The sequence below is a fragment of the Rattus norvegicus genome, chromosome 9 (assembly GCF_036323735.1).
Source record: "Rattus norvegicus strain BN/NHsdMcwi chromosome 9, GRCr8, whole genome shotgun sequence".
NCBI lineage: Eukaryota > Metazoa > Chordata > Mammalia > Rodentia > Muridae > Rattus > Rattus norvegicus.
The window spans coordinates 111,041,317-111,060,335 of record NC_086027.1 but is presented as its reverse complement, the minus strand read 5'-3'; the positions used below and the strand labels follow the sequence as shown (position 1 = coordinate 111,060,335).

General features: G+C 42.1%; 1 protein-coding gene across 25 annotated transcripts in view; it reads right to left on the bottom strand.

Moving 5' to 3' along the window:
* Window positions 1–19,019, bottom strand: part of Fer (FER tyrosine kinase) — a 306,999-nt gene that overhangs the window by 213,980 nt on the left and 74,000 nt on the right. For 13 of the 25 annotated variants that reach the window (XR_005488882.2, XR_005488884.2, XR_005488886.2 and 10 more), the window contains 2 exons: window positions 8,288–8,410; window positions 1,092–1,281 (listed from right to left, as the gene is read on the bottom strand). Coding sequence is in view for 11 of the 25 variants with exons in the window: in XM_039083433.2 (XP_038939361.1) it covers window positions 1,092–1,281; window positions 8,288–8,410 (313 nt within the window). In the remaining 14 variants the exon portion in view is untranslated. 25 annotated transcript variants of the gene reach the window in all.

Below are 19,019 nucleotides of genomic sequence, written 5' to 3'. Positions count from 1 at the left end.
TGGATGGGTGGATGGGTGAGTGGATGGGTGGATGGGTGGATGGATGGATGGGTGGATGGATGGGTGGATGGATGGGTGGATGGATGGGTGGGTGGGTGGATGAGTGGATGGGTGGGTGGATGGATGGATGGATGGATGGATGGATGGGTGGATGGGTGGGTGGGTGGATGGATGGGTGGATGGGTGGATGGGTGGACGGGTGAGTGGATGGGTGGATGGGTGAGTGGATGGGTGGATGGGTGGATGGATGGATGGGTGGATGGATGGGTGGATGGATGGGTGGATGGATGGGTGGGTGGGTGGATGAGTGGATGGGTGGGTGGATGGATGGATGGATGGATGGATGGGTGGATGGGTGGGTGGGTGGATGGATGGGCGGATGGATGGATTGATGGGTGGATGGGTGGACGGGTGAGTGGATGGGTGGATGGGTGGATGGGTGAGTGGATGGGTGGATGAGTGGATGGGTGGATGGGTGGATGGATGGATGGGTGGATGGATGGGTGGATGGATGGGTGGATGGATGGGTGGGTGGGTGGATGATGGATAGCTAGTAGATACATAGGCAGACAGACAGATGACAGATAGATTTACTGATATATACTAAACATCAGGCAGGTAACAAAACTAAAATTCAGTTAAATTTTAAGTTATAAATCCGAACAAATTAAGGATCAAAAAAATTTAAGCTAAATCAGACTTTATACTATGAAAAAATAAACACCATCAACCTAAGGCAAACAAATGTCATGGTTCTTAAGAAACAGTGAAGAGCTTTTGCCTTATTCTTATTTCTATCTTTAAACGATACCCTACCTTCCTGCTGTCTCCCAGGGATAAAAACAACTTCAGTCTGTCCTTTCAGTTTTGAAGGCAAGAGAAGAGCTTTTTGTCTTCTGACTCTATGGGTGGCTGCTGAAGTGCCCTCCAGGTGACCTGAGGTGACTGACAGGTAAGTCTATTCTGCATTTACAAATAAGCTTAATAGGACCTGCATGTTAACAAGAGTAATAGTTTGTTACAGCGAACCAGGATTAGTTTCACGCTCACTTATTACCCAGACGCTTGCGCCTGCCGGCTCCCTGGCTTACCATAGATGTGACTGACCGCGCATCTTCTTCGTAATTCACCACAGGAGGTGGCTCTTTCCCATCATTTTCCTGTACTTTTTGCTCCAGCAATTCTTTCTGTGCTGCGCACTTTGCCTCAGTGCATCGCAATTGCTGGACTGACTGTTTCAGCTCTTCAAGTGCCTGCTTTTGGCCCAGAAGAAGCACAATGCTACAATAGAAAAAAATGAATATACATTATTTCACCTCAACAAGAAGTAAAACCATTAATGAAAAAGTCTGTGTATGTGTATATCTGTGTGTGTCTATTATATGTGTCTGTGTTACATGTGTGTGTGTGTGTATCTGTATCTGTGTATCATGAGTCCATGTGTCTGTGTGTGCATCTGTATATGTGTATCATGTGTCCATGCATCTGTGTGTACATCTGTGTATGTGTCTGTATCTGTGTATCATGAGTCCATGTGTCTGTGTGTGCATCTGTATATGTGTATTATGTGTCCATGCATCTGTGTGTACATCTGTGTATGTGTCTGTATCTGTGTATCATGAGTCCATGTGTCTGTGTGTGCATCTGTATATGTGTATCATGTGTCCATGCATCTGTGTGTACATCTGTGTACGTGTCTGTATCTGTGTATCATGCATCCATGTGTCTGTGTGTGCATCTGTATATGTGTATCATGTGTCCATGTGTTTGTGTGTGCATCTGTGTATGTGTTTGTACCTGTGTCTCATGTGTCTGTGTGTGTATCTGTGTGTGTATCTGTGTGTGCATCTGTATCTGTGTATCATGTGTCCATGTGTCTGGGTAGATTCTGCTTTGGTAAGTTTTCATTTTCCTCTACAGCACTTCCTCAGAATCATAATGAAAACAGATTTTAATAACAATGAATACGGGATACTTGAATTAATAAAATGAAAAGAAGTCACTCAAGACACTTTCATGTAAATCATGGTCTATAGCGCTCACTTTCTTTTATACATAAACTATCTACCACAGCAGGAGTTAGGGTTAGGAATATGCCCTGAACTGATTGGAAAAAAAAAATGACAAAATAATACATTAACATCTCAAGAATTCCTTAAATAAGGTATTGGTATGTTCCTGGGGTAAAATAATAAAATTAGGTGATAGCCTTAATGTATACACACTGAACTATGTGTACATTATGAGATCTGTTTTAAACAGGAATAACTAACAGGACTCAGACCTGACCATGATGGTGTGAGTGTACGTCTAGAAATCTTTCTATTATGACCAACATGGAGACAGCAGAGTTTCCCAGCTCTTCTTCAAAGAGTTGGCCCTTGAGGCTCCCCACCATAGGATTCCAAACTACTTTTCCCATAGCAAGGCCACCAGAGAGAAAACCAGTGCTGGCGAGAATGTCTCTACCATGTGTATGTAGTACTACTATTTCAAAAGGAAGTGTACCATGCACTGTGCTGAGCTGTGGTAGATAAGAAAGAACAGACTCAAATGAAGGACACTCCAGCATTAGATGGTGAGGTAACATTCTGAACAGGATCAGATCACAGCCTGAATCAACACAGAGAAGACTGACCAAAGGCACCTGCTGCCTTCTATGTCTACCGACGAGGGATGTTTTGAGAACTCAGTTCTGCTGTAACTGAGCAGGGCACAATTCCAGTGACCAGGGTAAGAATGTGGTCCCCTCAATAGTAGTTCAGGAATTTCAGAGAAAGATGTAAAGCTGGGGTGGGAGTGAGCACAGAACTTATGATTAAGAGCACTGTAGAAGACCTAGAAATGTCCAGAAGACAGATTGCTCCAAACATCAGAATTTAATAAGTGATAATTACCATGTATGTCATCAGCACTCTGTAATCTGTGACCTATTTTTAAAATCTGTACAGATTTCTTGGTAAATTCATGCTGGCTTGTGTATTAGTTGATAATTGCTTTTTTTTTTTTTTTTTTTTTTGCAAAAAATTGGCACTTCCATTTCTCAGAAAATCCATTCAGAGAATGTTAATTTTTAAGACAATCATTTTTGTGAGAAAAAATTCAGGAGACTCTGGAGAAGATTCTATCTACTCACACATTTTAAGCTCCATTGGGGGGAGGGGGTCCTTTCTAACACACACCAAAAGCAAAATACCACAGAATCACAAGGGCTTTGACAAGAACACGAGAAATGATTCTGAACATATCAGCTGGGATGTCATAATATATTCCCACATACATCTAGAAGATCATTTAAAGAATGATCACATAAGGTGATCATTATCACATGTAGGTAAGTATTTGATATACTTAAAAATAATACTCTAAAAGAGCTGTTACCAATAGTCTTACATAAAGGCTAACAGAAAAACACATAGAAAATAGCAAAAAAGGTTAACTGTCCAGAACAAGAAAATAAACTTTGCAATAATGGAATATAAAATTATATATAAAGGGTAACTGTTACAAAAGTAAATGTTAACCAAATAGTCAAACAAAAACCGTTAACTGTATTTTTAGGAACAAACTCATAAGACTGTGATAGCAGACACAGAGCCTAGACAGATTCAAGGGAGAAGGGGATTCCCCGAAGAGAGGGGGAAGACAAGGGCTCTTCCATAACTAAGATGCTATCCGCTGCCACTGGTAACCATTTGCAAAGGAAGAACAGGCTTTCACCATTAAGATCTCACTGACGACACACCAGGACACGCCAGGGTCGGGCCAGCACTAACCAAACACAATGGCATTGCTGTAGAAGAGGTAAAACAACAGTAAGAATCTCAGAAACGTCCTAGTATTAACTACCGAAAACTATAAAGTGCACGCTTTCATACCAGCCAAGCCTAGTTCCTACGAATCTGGGGATACGCTTTTTCAATTTTCCTTCAGAAGCTGTAAATATTAGCAATTTAGAGGCACAATCTAAATCCAAAGATTTAACTTAAGGCCCTACCATATATTAATAAAGCAAATAATTCTATTAAGTAAAAGTCCATTAGGATTCATTTATTTAGAAGTAATTTAAAAATAAGAACATACAAAAAAAGGTTCTAGTAGTTTTGAATAAATGTAATTTTATCATTTTATTACTTTCAAGTAACAAAGACAATGAAAGTAATAAAATATTACAGAAACGAAGATGCTTCCTTAAAGCAACAGAGACTCATCATGTGGCACTGGCTGGACACTTAGGACCACAGCTGGCCTTAACATAATTATAGTTCATGTTTCAAACTGAGCAAAAATTATCATCATTACATATATGTATTTAGATACAAAGGTAGACATATCTACATATAAATGATAGATTTTGATATATGGATGGATGAGTAGATAGATGGATGGAGAGATAGACAGACAGACAGACAGACAGATAGATAGATAGATAGATAGATAGATAGATAGACAGACAGACAGACAGACAGATAGATAGATAGGAAGTAGAATCTAATGACAAGCCTAGGAAATATTAAGGAAAAATATAAATGTGTCATCATGAAGCCCTATTTAGAACATTTGTTTAGCAAAAGACATAAACATGAAGGCAAAGTTCAAGCCACCAACTTCTGAATCAGTAAGAGTTAGCAGCAACTGTTTAGTCACGTAAGCAGACTTCACATTTTAATTTTCATATTATACCCTGAGGCTAACAATAACGATGTCACTTAGGGTAACAAAGGCTACATGATGGGGTTCACTAGGACTCACCCCTGAAAACCCGGCCGTGCTAACCCTTCTAAGGCTTCCGCAGGAAGCGGAAGTCCGAGGCTAGCTCCACCCCTCCCTAAGGGGATCTCTGTCCCAGAGTGTCCTGCCTGGGGGGCCTGAGCTCCAGGGCCGGCATTTACCAGTACCTCCCCCTGCTGAGCAGCTAGAGCCCGCTGTGGTCAGCCAAACGTCCCAGCTCTACAGAGCAGCCAGACTCTGGGGCCATTAACGGTACACACCCTCAGGCACGCGTGAGGAAGCACCGAGAAATCAAGGTGGTGAAATTTTCAAAGAAAAACCAGAATCGGAGGAGCGTCAACCAGGAAAGATGAAACCCAGCAAAGAAAACCTGTCAGATGCGATTACAAGAGGCGCAGAGAGACAGCTGCCAAATACAGGCCCCTGATAATCTTTGAGATTCCTACTTCTATGGTAATGGGCAAAGGCTACCTACACGGGAAGTGACCTGACGAGATGATTCAGGAAATGACTGAGAAGTACTACTAGGATGAGCTCAGACTCAGAGACGAGAAGGCGGAGAGTGAGCGGAAGGAAATGCGGAGAAAAAAGAGGAATTGAGCAGCTGAGCGACCATACAGCAGTGCGGGAGGCAGCCCTGAGCACCGCACCCAACCCAGCACCTCAAAGATGGGCAGCGGGGTGGGGCTGGGGGGGGGGCAGGATCAAGGGCTGGGACAGGGGTAGGGGACAGGACACTGGTGGTTTTGGAGTCAATGCTTAAAACATGAGCATAAGAACCCAGTTGGGAGGAAAAAGTAAGAGAACATACAAACTTTCTGGGGAAGTGATGGCAGGCCGTTAAAAGTCCCTGAGAAGCAGGCTTGGAGTAATTACGTTCTCCTGTAAAGGGCACTAGGGTTGGCTGTGAGGGGAAATGTGAGGAAATTCAGGTATCTAGTTCCCCAAAATATGGACAAAGCCATTCAAGGCTTTAGATTTTTCTGTGACACAGAAGTTCATCTGCTAACTATAATAAAGTGAGATCAGAAAGTTGACAGGAGTAGAGAATATTTGAGAAGTTATGGCAAGTGTAGATGAGAGAGATCTAACACATCACCAACCCCAGAGAGCCTTGAAAACCAAAGCAGGCCTTGAGTGTGAGAACAAGAAACCCATGCATGCACTGTAGTCAGGACTAGAGAAAGCATGCCCACATGTACGTTGTAACTTCCAGTCATCACTACCAACTATCAGTAAAAACCTAGTGCACAGGATGAGTAGAGGACACAGCTGTTAAAGTACCATTCATGAAAACATCAGAACCCGCGTTCCAATCCCAAGCACCCAAAGAGAGTTACATGCGGGACAGGGAGCCAGGGCTCCTGGAGTTGACTGGTCAGCCAATGAACTCCAATATCCAAAATAACTAAGTAATGGGCTAAGGGTTCAGTGAAGGAGTCTGATGGGGGTGGAGCGAGGGGGAAAGGGGGGGGGGGGAGGCAGAAAGGGAAAGACAGAGAGAGGGAACAGGGTTAGGAAGATGTCTCAACTTGTAGTTTCTTATACCAAAGCATGAGGTCCTGAACTTAACCCCAGCACTCACAGAAACAGGTCATTGCCCCTGCCCTTGGTGGCCCACTGAAACTTGATAATATGACTTTATTGCTAACGATGCCGCATATTTTGATCATGGACCGTGGGGAAATGCAGCTTCCTTCCTGCTGCCTGGCCTTCAAAGTGCAATATAATACAGGGTGTCGGGGAGAGAAGCTAGCAACATTGTGGCACAGACTGTGACCTTACAAACTTTAATAATGACCAGCCTGACAAGAGGCACCCATGTGTGCAACAGTAGCATGAATGCTGTGGGGTGGTTAAGTTTCTGATCGCACTTAAGACCTATCCTCCAGAATGAAGCTCATGCCTGGCACCGTCATTGAGACTGTGAACCGGTGGCTGAGAAGGTCATAGGCGCTGGGACTGAGTTGGCTAAATAGGCCCAGAACTGAATGCCTTCTAAATGCGAGTGGTTAGAGAAGGGCGCCTCTCCCTCCTCACCAAGGAAGGCTCTGTGCGCAGTGGGTGGTGGTTAACTCAGGGACTGGCGACCAAAGTGCAGAGAACATGAGTATGGAATGCTCAGTCCTATGGGACTGTAAGTCCCACTTCCCTCCTCAAGGCTTCCAGAACACTGTTGAGAGCCAGAGGTGAGGAAAGACTGCTGCAAAGCAGTGTGCTTTAGACACTCCTGACAACACAAGAGCCAGCCATCCAACAGGCCAGCACAGAGAAGGAAATCCTGGCAACTGATGGCCTCTGAGGAAAGGCAAGTCGACTGGCATCAGCAGTGTGGTAGGTTGTCAGTGTTCCACAGAGTGGTGTCCTCCACCTATGTGTATATAGGCGCTATGAGGGAGTGGGTGGGAGGGGGAGAATAAGAGGAAGAGGAAGAGGAAGAGGAGAGGAGGAGGAGGAGGAAGAAGAGGAGGAGAATGAGAAAAGACAGGAAGTCAAGAGGGCCTGAGGTGGTGGGAAGGAGTCAGAGAAGAGGCAACAAGTGTTAGTATGATCTAAACACATTGCATTCACCCGGATGATTACTAAAGAATAAATTAAAGTTAAAAAAGTAAAACTCTAAAGCCAGGCATACAAATACCTGTAACCCCACTGCTAGGGAGACAAGAGGATCCCTGAGGTTTGTTAGCTACCCCGTCTAGTTAAATCAGGTCCTAGCCAATAAGAGTCCTGCCTCTAAAACTAAGGTGGAGAGCCACTGAGGAAGACAGGGGACACTGGACTCTGCCCTACACACAAACACACACACACACACACACACACACACACACACACACAATCTTGTACCTGAATGCATGAGCAAGTGCACACATCTAACAACAACAACGACGATGACGACGACGACAACAGAAATGTACTAGGACAAGTAAAATCTGAAGGCCCAGGAAGATATTGTCAAGTTAGGAATCAGCAACACAAATGCCAGGAAAGCAAAGATTGCCAAGTAACTCTGCAGCTGATTCATATGCAAAGCTGATTGGTGTGATCTAATTAGTTTAATTGATTGCCTTTTAATACATCAACCAATTTCTAGATACTTCTCTGCCCCCTTTTTACAAATGGATTTAAAGTAAGTCTCATTTAAAAACTAGATGTTGGGTAACAAAGGCAGTTTTTAACAAAGGATTCTTTGTGAAATAGTTCAAACTGTTAAAACATTAAGGCATGTAGTCAGGGCATTATATCTAGAAATACAGGACAATATTTCTAGACCATATCCATCTAAGGTGTCTAATGCTGTGAGGAAATACCATGAACTGATTCAACTTGGGGAAGAAAGGGTTTGATTACATTTCCAGATGACTCTAGCTTGTGTCTAGCTAGACATCACATTTTACAGAGAGAGTTTTCCAGAGTCCTATGAGCTTCCATTGTTTAAACATGAAAACTTCCATTTCTGGAAGAGCCAAGCCCACACTAGCATGCAGCAGGCACTCCTGTGGATGTGGGTCACTAAGCTATGCTCTCTCTCTCTCTCTCAGGCTTCTCGGTTACTCACTCAGACTTCTTTGCGCAGGTCTCAGAAGATTCCTCAATCCTCTTCTCTAGCTCCAGGACCGCCGCCTCCTTGTGTAAAAGCATCTGCTGGGTCTGTGTGAGCTCTTCTGCTAAAGTCTTCAGCCTGAAAGAAGGTGACCATTATCAATTCATGCATGAAGGGTGCTGACTTGCGCGCACCCAAAGAACATAGAGCCGCCAGTATCTACTCTACGGTAAAATTTCAGTTCCTTGCTTGCATTAGCCATGTTTCAAATGCTAAACACAAGTGTGGCTTTCTATGGGATGACATGGAAAACATCCCATTATTCCAGGAAACTAAACAGACCATTTGTAATACAGGAGTCCGTGGAGTAGGGTGAGGTACACAGTACCAATAAAGGCTGTAAGCTTTAGGCAGGGGAAGCCAGTGCTCTTGGGAAGTATTTGTCCATACTCTTAGTCCTTATTCCTACTTTGTTTGTTTGCAGACAGGGTTTCTCTGTGTAGCCCTGGCTGTCCTAGAACGCACTCTGTAGAACAGACTTGCCTCAATCTCAGTCATCTGCCTGCCTCTTGAGGATTAAAGGTTTGCAAAAACACACAGCGCCAATCCTCTTAAAATGGGAAAAAGTTAAGATTCCAGGGAAGATGAGAAGATGACACAAAGGGGTACCAGTTATGTCCTAGGAAGAAGTGAGCTCTGTGAAAAGACCACACTGCTTGCAGATAAACATGCATTTACATCTGGCTTAGCCCGTTCATCTAAGACTTGGAAAACGCTTCAGCTCACACTGTCTGCTTTCTCATCTGTAACTCTGGCCCCGAATCACAACTGCTTCATTAGCACAGTTTGTCGAGAAAACAGAAGTAATGCCTTATATGTACTCTAAGTTAACTTTAGTTTAGTAGGCTAAGTGTTGGTCAATGCATTCTGCATATATTACCTTATTTCCTCTTTGTGTCAACCTTCTATGATAAAGATCACACTTATTTAAATAAAAGAAAGTGAGACCCACTACTTTGGCAGTTTAAACTGATGATAAGCTACTTCTGTCCTCAGACATTATACTGAGATTAACTCTTTGTATTACATTCAAAGATAATTTAACATACAAAATTAATATAAAGGCTATATGAAACAGTCTCAGTCCTTATTGGAAATATTTCTCCCATAAACACACACACACACACACACACACACACACACACACACATGCACACACCTATTACATCATATTAAAATTATCTTCCTACTTTCAAAGCAAGACAATGAAGGAGATGAAGGAGGTTTGAGTAGGAAGGGCTGGCAAAGGGGAATGCCATCTCTGAGAAAGCAGTGTCTGCCCCTTCCCGGGAAGGTGACAATGACTACCTAGCCTCCTGTGGTAAATCCAGGTCAGACACTTCCTTGCAGGGCACTGGTTCTCAACCTTCCTAATGCTGCAACCCTTTAATTCAGTTCCTCAGGTGGTGACCCTGACCATAACATTATTTCCACTGCTACTTCAAAACTGTAATTATGCTACTGTTATGATCTGTAATGTGAGTATGTGCCATGCAGATGCCTTAGGCAGCTCCTGCTAAAGGGTTGATCAGCATCTCAATGGGTTGCAAACATAAACCAGAGCTCTTAGAGCGAACTCCGACGCCTGAGTCCCGAGACTGCTCCACATGGCTCTTATCGTGTGGTATGTGCACCAGGCACCACTCTCACTTTTAATAGAGCTCCTCCTCCATGTCTTTTCTAGTTCATTGGTGACAACACAAAGAACCTAGACTTCGTGCCATAGGACAGCCAAGACCCCTCTAGTAACAACACGAAGTTCAGAGGATACAAAGGAAACATCGAATTACCGCACTCTACAGAATTTAGTTTTGTGTAATGTAAAAGAGACAAAGTTAAAAGTAAAAAATTTTACAGTACAAATTATAAGCAAAAGCCCTATTACTGTGGAAAACCTCTTAGAAGGGAATCTATTATAAAAGTAGGAACAAAAAAACAAGCAAGGTTCATCAAGGAAAAACAGAGAGTTGCAGGTCAAATGGTGGAAGAGCACCCCTCAAGTGACCGAGTGAACGGCATCTGGGCAGGAATGAAGACATCGTATTTCAAGGAGAGAAGAGATGCAGTGTCCAAGCGTCACAAAGAAGGAAGTTCAGAAGTACAAAGCATTCCCCAGTCCCCACCAGAGACGCCCAGCAGAGGAAGTTAAGAGAACCCAAACCCTTACAAGCAACACCGTGGAAACCCGCATTTCCCACAAGACTTAAAGGCAGTCAAGAATCTAAGCTGTCTCAGTGAGTCCAGTGTGACAGGAGAGCATTGTAGAAGAAGCCTTCTGCACAGCGCACCTTCTCTCAATGAGGTGCCACTGGGAAAGGCTCTAACCTTAGGAACCAAACTTAGGACAATCGAAAGTCAGAGCTCCTGGAGCCACTCTGCCATTGTGGCGGGGACAAGGTGGGAGATGCCACGAGTCACAGCAGTAAAATGGTAGAGAGATTCTGTCATAAAAGGTGTAAACAACAAGGAGTGAGACCCTTGGCGGGAACAGTAGTCTGATGTCCTCAAAAGGAGGGACAGTAACTGTGTGCTTGAGCTTGGTTGGATGTGTCTGAGTGTGGACGCCAAGGCAAGAAGGTGCTACATGCCCATTCTCTCCCCATCCCTGCATCAGCCCACCCAGGATGGAAATCAGTGGCCTTTCTTCCTCCCCTCCTCCTCCAGGCATTCAGGAATACACCGTATCTTAGACATCTGCCATGCCTCTGATACTCAACGTAGAGTCTCAGGACTGAGTGCCTCCGCCTAGCCCACTCTCTAGATGATGGAGATGTGGTACAACAGGCCTGTGGGGTGAGAGAACACACAGCCCTACTGCAACAGCACACCCTTAGACCTCCCCCAGAACTCACCACAGAAGGCTGCTGTGCCGACCCCCATCCAACGCCCACTGGTTTCCAGTCACTAACTGATCTAGAAGCTTCTGGTTCAAGTCCCTTGACAACAAAAGCTTCTCACACACGTTCATTTTGTTCAGTCTTTTCCTGCTTTCATGTAATTTTCTTTATTTTATTGGTTTTCCTTACCCTTGACATATCTTCCATTATTGACACAGTTTCCTTCTTCCACTTCACACCTTGCTTTATTAACATTGGAAATTTTAGAATCTGTGTTGCTTTGGCCCCTTCCTTGTCCATTCTCAATGGTAGTGCAGTGGTTGTCCCTAATTGGCTCATATGCTATTTCTAGACCAGATGTGAACCTACGCACCACTGTGGTTGTTTTCTACTCTCTGGAAATCACCAGAGACGGAGGCCAGCACCTCAGACTCTGGGGCGTGCTCTGCCACTGAGCCACACACCGTCCTAGTTGAGAAAACTGTATGCGACTCTACCCATGGCCTAATCCCAGCTAAATCTTCCTGCATACTAGAGATGAAGGCTACAATGATTGCCGCTGACAGTCAAGCCCAAGGAGGCACAACTAGAGGGAGCCTGGAGTCCTGTTCCTAGAAATGGAGTGTAAGCAACAGCAGAGAAAAATAATCAGAGAAATAGCACCCGTGAGGGATTTAACGTGGAGAGTTCCCACAGCCCTTCCGAACACACACTGCTGCCTAGTGAAGAACTGGCCAGACTGCAATCTCTCTAGGCCGCTCTCTGCAACATTATATTCATATATGATGAAATATCACCACTGTGATGCATGCTAATAAACTTATAAATATTATAATATATGCTAATAAAAACATTGAAAAGTATAAGAGGCATTCTTTACATTTATACTTCCCTACAGATGTATAAATCTAGTCATAGAAAAACAAAAAACATGAAAAACAGGTCAACATAAGTCCCCCAAAGTCTGTAATTTCCTAGTCGATGACTCCAAAAATATCTAAGTGCACTTTATGTTAGACAAAGAATTCGAAAGCCTGACTTTAAAAATGACTGAGGAGTTTAAAGAGGATACAAATAAACGGCTGACTGAATTAAGGACGACTACATAAGATATGAAGGACTGAAAGGAACAGCTCTGACATACTGGAAACTAAAAGCTCAGAGAAATAACAATCTCATATGCTCTTCACCTGTACACTGAATCAAGTCACGACAGATTGCTCAGGCTTGAAGACACAGTGCTTGCTACACTCAGATAACAGAAACAAGACAAGAGAGCTAGGTACACAGAACGGGGCGGCAGGAGGGCTCAAGAGGTCAGGATACCTGAGGACTCGCATTTTGATCTCTAGAATCTATACACACAAATGTAGAAGATAATAAGTATTTTTAATATTAATAATAATATAATGTGATAGGCTCATCCAAGAGGGTAAAAGGAAGGTGAGGGCCTGACATGATCAAGATACATTGTATACAAACATGAGATTTTCAAAAATTAATTTAAAAAAATGAAAAGAAAACCTATTCAGTGAAACAATATTGGAAAATTTCCCAAATCTTCAAACACAGACATCCCTGTGCAAGAGCCATTCAGAACCTCCACTAGACATGACTAGGCAATGAACCTCTCCTGAGCATGTGACAGTCAAGGTGTAAAGAACACAACAATGCAAGGACAGGAAAAGTTATAAAAAGAAGAAAAGAAGCACCAGTAATCCAGTCACAGATCCAGTATCATAGTAGTAAGCTTCTCAGGAGATTCTAAACACCAGGAAGGAACACGTGCAATGAAGAACTTCAAACCCCAAAAGAAAATAACCTGCCAGCCAAGAGAATCCACAGAACTAAGGAGAAAGACTTTCCAAGATAAGCATAAATTGGAAGAATTCATCACTAGTAAAACAGCATTATACAGTAGCTACATAATTCAGAAAACCATGAAAACTGAAAGATTGCTAATATAAAAGCTAATGAACATGGACTGTTCCAAACAGCCACAAAGAACACCGGAAGTCAAGAGGGACTCATGTATTACCTTTAGCTAATAATCCTAAAAACAATGGCCCCGATTCCTCTATTAAAAGGCAGGGGAGTAGCTAACTGGATTATGAGGCAAGAACCACAAGTTGGCTGCATATGAGAAACTCACCCTATCAACAAAGACATATAGGGACTAAAAGTGAGAAAATGATGTAGCCAGCACACAGAATCCTCAGCAAAAAGACTACACTTGTATACGAGAAACATTACATTTAAGCCCAAACTGATCAGAGGAGAAAAAGAATACCACTATATATTTACAAAGGAAACAATCTGCAGGATAATACAGCAATTATGAATATATATGCACTGAAAATCTGGGCACACAATTTTATAAAACAAACCCTACATAAAGAGTATAAAAGGAAACCTGGGCTTCAATAAGTGATAATGGCTCCTTAAATAGCATTTTTCATCAACAGATAGCTCATTGAGACCAAAATAAACAGAAACGGAATTACATTATATTATTTTCAAATGAACTGAACAAATATATACAAAATATTCTATCCAACAGCTGCAGATTGTACATTCTTTCCATTAGCATAGGGAACGTTTTCTATATATAACTTTTCCAAAATAGCTCATATTTTAGGCTATAAAACAAAGCAACAAAATTACAAATTACTTCCACAGGTTTCATACAATAGCTACCACATACAGTCAACAACACATTAAAATTAGAAACCATCCGGCACGACCTTAAAGTGCAAAGAAGGCAGATGAGATCAAGAAGAAAGCATGCACTGTCATTCTAATATCTGACAAACTAGACTTCACACTGTAACTAGTCAGGAAACAGAGAAGGCAACTCGTTCTAATCACTGGATCAATTAATCAGGAAAACATGACAATACTACACTCATGCGCATAAACTTTGACATATACAATTTCATAAAAAATCATACTAATGGAATTAAGTGCACAGATTAACACAAACCCAATAATAGCAATTCAATACTCCCACTTTCTCTCTTAGATGGGATCTTAAAAATAGAAAGTTCAGAATTCAATGGCATCTTAAATCAAATGGATACCCACATACCTAACAGACACCTACATACTATTCCACCTGAATGCCATAAAGATATACATTCCACTTAGCAGTGTGTGATAGTTTCTCTGTAATAAACCCATGTTAAAACACAAATCAAACCTTAACAAACACAAAAAAAACCTGAAATAAGTCCATGTATCACATTCAACCATTCTCCAATAAAACTTAAAATCAACATCAAACAAATCTCTAGTGAGTATACAAATCATGGAGATTAAACAACTCATCACTAAATGAAGAAACAGATCAAAAGAAAAGCAAAAATATTCCTGAAACTAAATGGAAATAAAAGCAGAATAAAACAGCCCCTGGGACACATGAGAAGCAGATCTAAGGGGAGGTCTGCATCTCGGTGTCCGAATTAATAGGTTAGAGGAGCACAAATGAGTGACTCTATGCTGCAAATCAGAATGTGGAAAAACCTAAGCCCAGTGGACAGCGAAAACTGTAAAAATCAAAGCAGAGCTTAATAAAATAAAAACAAGGAAGAGAAGGCAGGGAATCAATGAAAGAATCCGAAATGAACAGGGAAACATTGCAACAGACCCAAAGGATTCCGAACGTTCTAAGAGGGTACTTTTAAAATCTGTAACCTATTCACATGGAGAACCTAAGCACAGTGGATGACTTCAGTTTCTCCAAACTACCAAAGTGAAGCCAAGATGGCCACTTACCCACTTCTTCCCAAAGTGGCACTTGAAGCAGGTGCTGGAGAGAAGGAAATTAAAGGGATACAAAAGGAAAGAAAGAGAAGAATTATCCCTATTGCAGGGATGATATGATATTATACTTAAGAGATCCAGAAAAATTACATCAAAAAAAGTCTAGAAATAATCAACAACTTCAGCAAAGTGACAGGTACAAAATAAACTTAAAAACAAATAAACCATCAAAAGCTTTTCTGTGTGTCAACAGCAACTTTCCTAAGGCCATGGGAGCATTCCAATGTACAGCAGCATCCCCAGCCACAGCACCTTAAAATAAACCTGGACACAGAGAAGAAAGACCGCCATGGGAAACGTTCCGACCTCTCAGTAAGACATTGAGGAAGAGCAGCAATTGGAAGGGCAGCTCACGCTCAGGGTCAGTGTTTTGTGAAAGCGAACGCCCTACCAAAAGCAATTTACAGGTTAAATGCAATCGCAATGTAAACACACAGCTTTCCTCACAGACAGAGAAAGGAATCTGAAAATCAATATGGCAGCTGAGAAGACGCACGATACCAAAGCAATTCTGGGCAAAAGTGAAGAACCCTGGGGGTTTCCATTCCAGACTTCAGATGTATTATAGATCTATAGTAATAAAAACAACACAGTACTGACATAAAAACAGCCGTGCAGACCAATAGAGTAGAACAGAAATGCCAAAAATGAGAACTTGTAACTACAGCCATCTGATGAAAAAGGCACACAAAAAAAATGCACTGGAGGAAATGCAGCATCTGCAACAAAAGGCTCTGGGAAAACTGACCGTCCATGTGCAGAGGAATAGAATTCAACCCGTGTTTACCACTCTGCACAGAAGTTAGGTTCACGAGGACCGAGAACCTAACCTAAAACACTAAGCTTGTGGTGCATCCAACAAGACACCGGCGCAGCAAAGGACTTCCTAAATGCTAATCCACTGGCCAAGGAGTTACGGGCAGCAACTGGCCAGCGGGACCTCATAAACTCAAATGCCTCTGCGAAGCTAAGGAAGAGAGTCTTTGCCAGCAACACGCAACATCCAGAATATACAGAGAACTCAAAATCACAATTAAGGAAATAAGTGACCCAGTTTTAAAAACAAACAAACAAACAAAAACTTTAAAAACAATCAGTAGCTCTAAAAAGAGAGTGATTAATAAAAGAAATAAAAGTGGCTAAAAATACCTAAAAAGTATCCATTATTCACAGCAATTAGGGAACTGTGAATTGAAGCACCTTTGAGACTTCACGTCAGCCCAATCAGAACAGCTAGGAACGACAAAACAGCTGAGAGCAAAGGCGTCAGAACCCTCCCTCACCTTTGGTGGAACGCAAACTAGTACAGCCACTCTGCAAATCACAGGGAAAGCCTCCGAAAGCCCAACAGGAAGCTACCCCATGACCCAGCTATACCACTCCTTGGCCTATGCCCAAAGGACTTGGCATCACACTACAGACATACTTGTTCACAATGTTCACAGCTGCTACACGCAAAAGCCGGGAGATGAAAACAACCAACACGTGGATAATGCAAATTCGATTTCACACACACACACACACACACACACACACACACACACACACACACACACACACACAGGAATACTATCCAGCTATAATGAAAAATGAAATGTGTACGTCAACAGAGTCTAGAAAAGGTTATACTGAGTGACAAAGACAGACAAACAGTACATGTTCCTAGCTCCAAATCCCCGGATGTGAGTATATGACATGGAGTAACCACAGAAGCCAGTCCAGTACAAAGGGACCACAGGTGGAGGGAAGGGAGGCAAAGAGCAGGACCTCAGTGAAAGAGAATAAGAAGGAGGGGACTCCAACTGGGAGAGTGAGGGAAGTCAACACAGAAGGAAAAGGTCAGGTGAGGGCCAAATAACACCGAGGTTGTTTAATAACAGTCTCAAAGATCGTATTATTTTATATTTACTTACCATTATGCACAACACATAGAAGTAATTACACATACACACACTTCAATCTTAAAATGAGTTAAGCCTCTTGAGTTGAAAACAATCTACACAAGAGCAGGAGACCCACAGAGACGCACTACCTGGTAGGGAAAACCTCCTTTCTCATGGTTGGTTAGTGTAGTCCAAGTGACTTCTCCAACAAGAGGCTATCAGGGTAGTGCTCCATTGGCCTTCCTGGGGTGAGAGCGGGCATGTACTGATGAAGACACCATACACTAAGGCACAGGACTCAGACAGTGAGAGCTGGATCTGACCAGAAAGCCCTATTCCTGCAGGCTAGCTTCCATAGTTCCAGAACATACTATGCAAGCTGCCATGGGCAGAAAGCAATCTCGACAAGATGAAACACTTGTGATCCAGGACAATGACCTGCACAGCAAGAAATGCATGAAGTGCAAGAGGTACAATCATATGTGGGTGGCATCAAAGCTGTCCAGTTGGGCTTAAATTCCACCTAACATGAGAAAAACAATGGCTGGTACTAGAACCCTAGCAAACTGAGGTCACGGACCTTAGAAAACCATCTGCTGTCACCATATGAACATATATAACAATAATAAAGAAAAAGAAGCTATTATATTATGTAGGGGTTCAACGGAAGGTAGCAGGGAGGAGCTGGAAGGAGGAAAGGAAAGGGGAATGTGATGTCATTCTATTTCGACTTAAAGCATATTTCATGTGTATTAAGTGGCTAGTCTAGAGAAACAGCTCAACAGTTAAGAGCACTGGCTGCTCTTGTAAAGGACCTAGGTTCAATTCCCAGACCCATACAGCAGCTCACAACTGTCGAAAACTCTAGCTTGAGGGGATCCAACACCTCACACAGACATATGTATAAGCAAATCATCAATGCACATAAAATAAAAATAAACAATCTTTTAAAAAGAATATCTAGGGGTTGGGGATTTAGCTCAGTGGTAGAGCGCTTGCCTAGCAAGCGCAAGGCCCTGGGTTCGGTCCCCAGCTCCGAAAAAAAAAAAAAAAAAGAAAAAGAATATCTAAATATAATCTTAACTCATATCAAAATAACTTAAAATACATTTATATATTCTGAGATAATATATAAAACTTTTTGTGAATTATTCTTGGAAGGTAGTAATAGGAATGATTACAAAAAGAAAAAAATCCTGACTTTCACGTGCATTATCTTGTAAGTGCATAAGTTTTTAACATCTGTAAGCATTGATTGCATTTTTCTGGTGATACAGGGGTTCGAATCCTGGGTCTCAGTAATGAATGGGAAGAGAAATGTAATGATATTATAATCTCAAAAATGAAGTAAAAGATTTGTGCCATGACATCAAAAGTCCTCCATAAAATCCTATGATGCTGCAATTACATTTAAAGTAGTATTAGAAAATGCTATTTAAGTCAGCACAACTTTCTTCCCTTCTGGAAAAAAAAAAAAGAATCCAGAGTCACAATTAAAATAATAGTATTGAAATTTAATGTAAGAAAGTAAAAAGTAAAAAATAAAATAATTTGATTGGTCATTTATACTTTCCTAACAATTGTGTCCAAGAATGCTCTTAAAAATAAAATGGTGCTAGTTGATGCTAAAGGACATCACCATGTGACTTCTAACAAGTTCCCTACAGCAGATGTTTGGAGCTGTGAATCTTTTCATACAGGTAAGTCTTGAACACTGTCTAGTTGGACTAATGCATAGCTGGGTGGCAGAGTGACATGTGTACATTATATGCCTAAACATAAGCTACTCCGTCCATTGAATGTTACTTGGCACTGGACAAACAATGGGTGTGCTCGTCCCTGAGGAGGAGCACCCCCTGCTCCTCCCTCCTGCTCCTGCCTCCTGCTCCTCCCTCCTGCTCCCAGGCTCCCTCAGTTTTCTGTAGTTCTTCTGTCAGGTTGAGACCTTGTGGACGTCTTTCTGTCTACTTTTTCATGTCCACTGGTGGTCACAATTTGGTTCCTAGTTAACCGAGCAGTTAGAAGCTTCTGAAGAATACTTTCAATCAAACCCAACCTAATCTACTTCCAAGCCAACACATCCATCTAGTTCTTTTAAAAGCGTGTTTCCTGAAACGGTCCTCCCAACATCTGCCTTCAAAATCT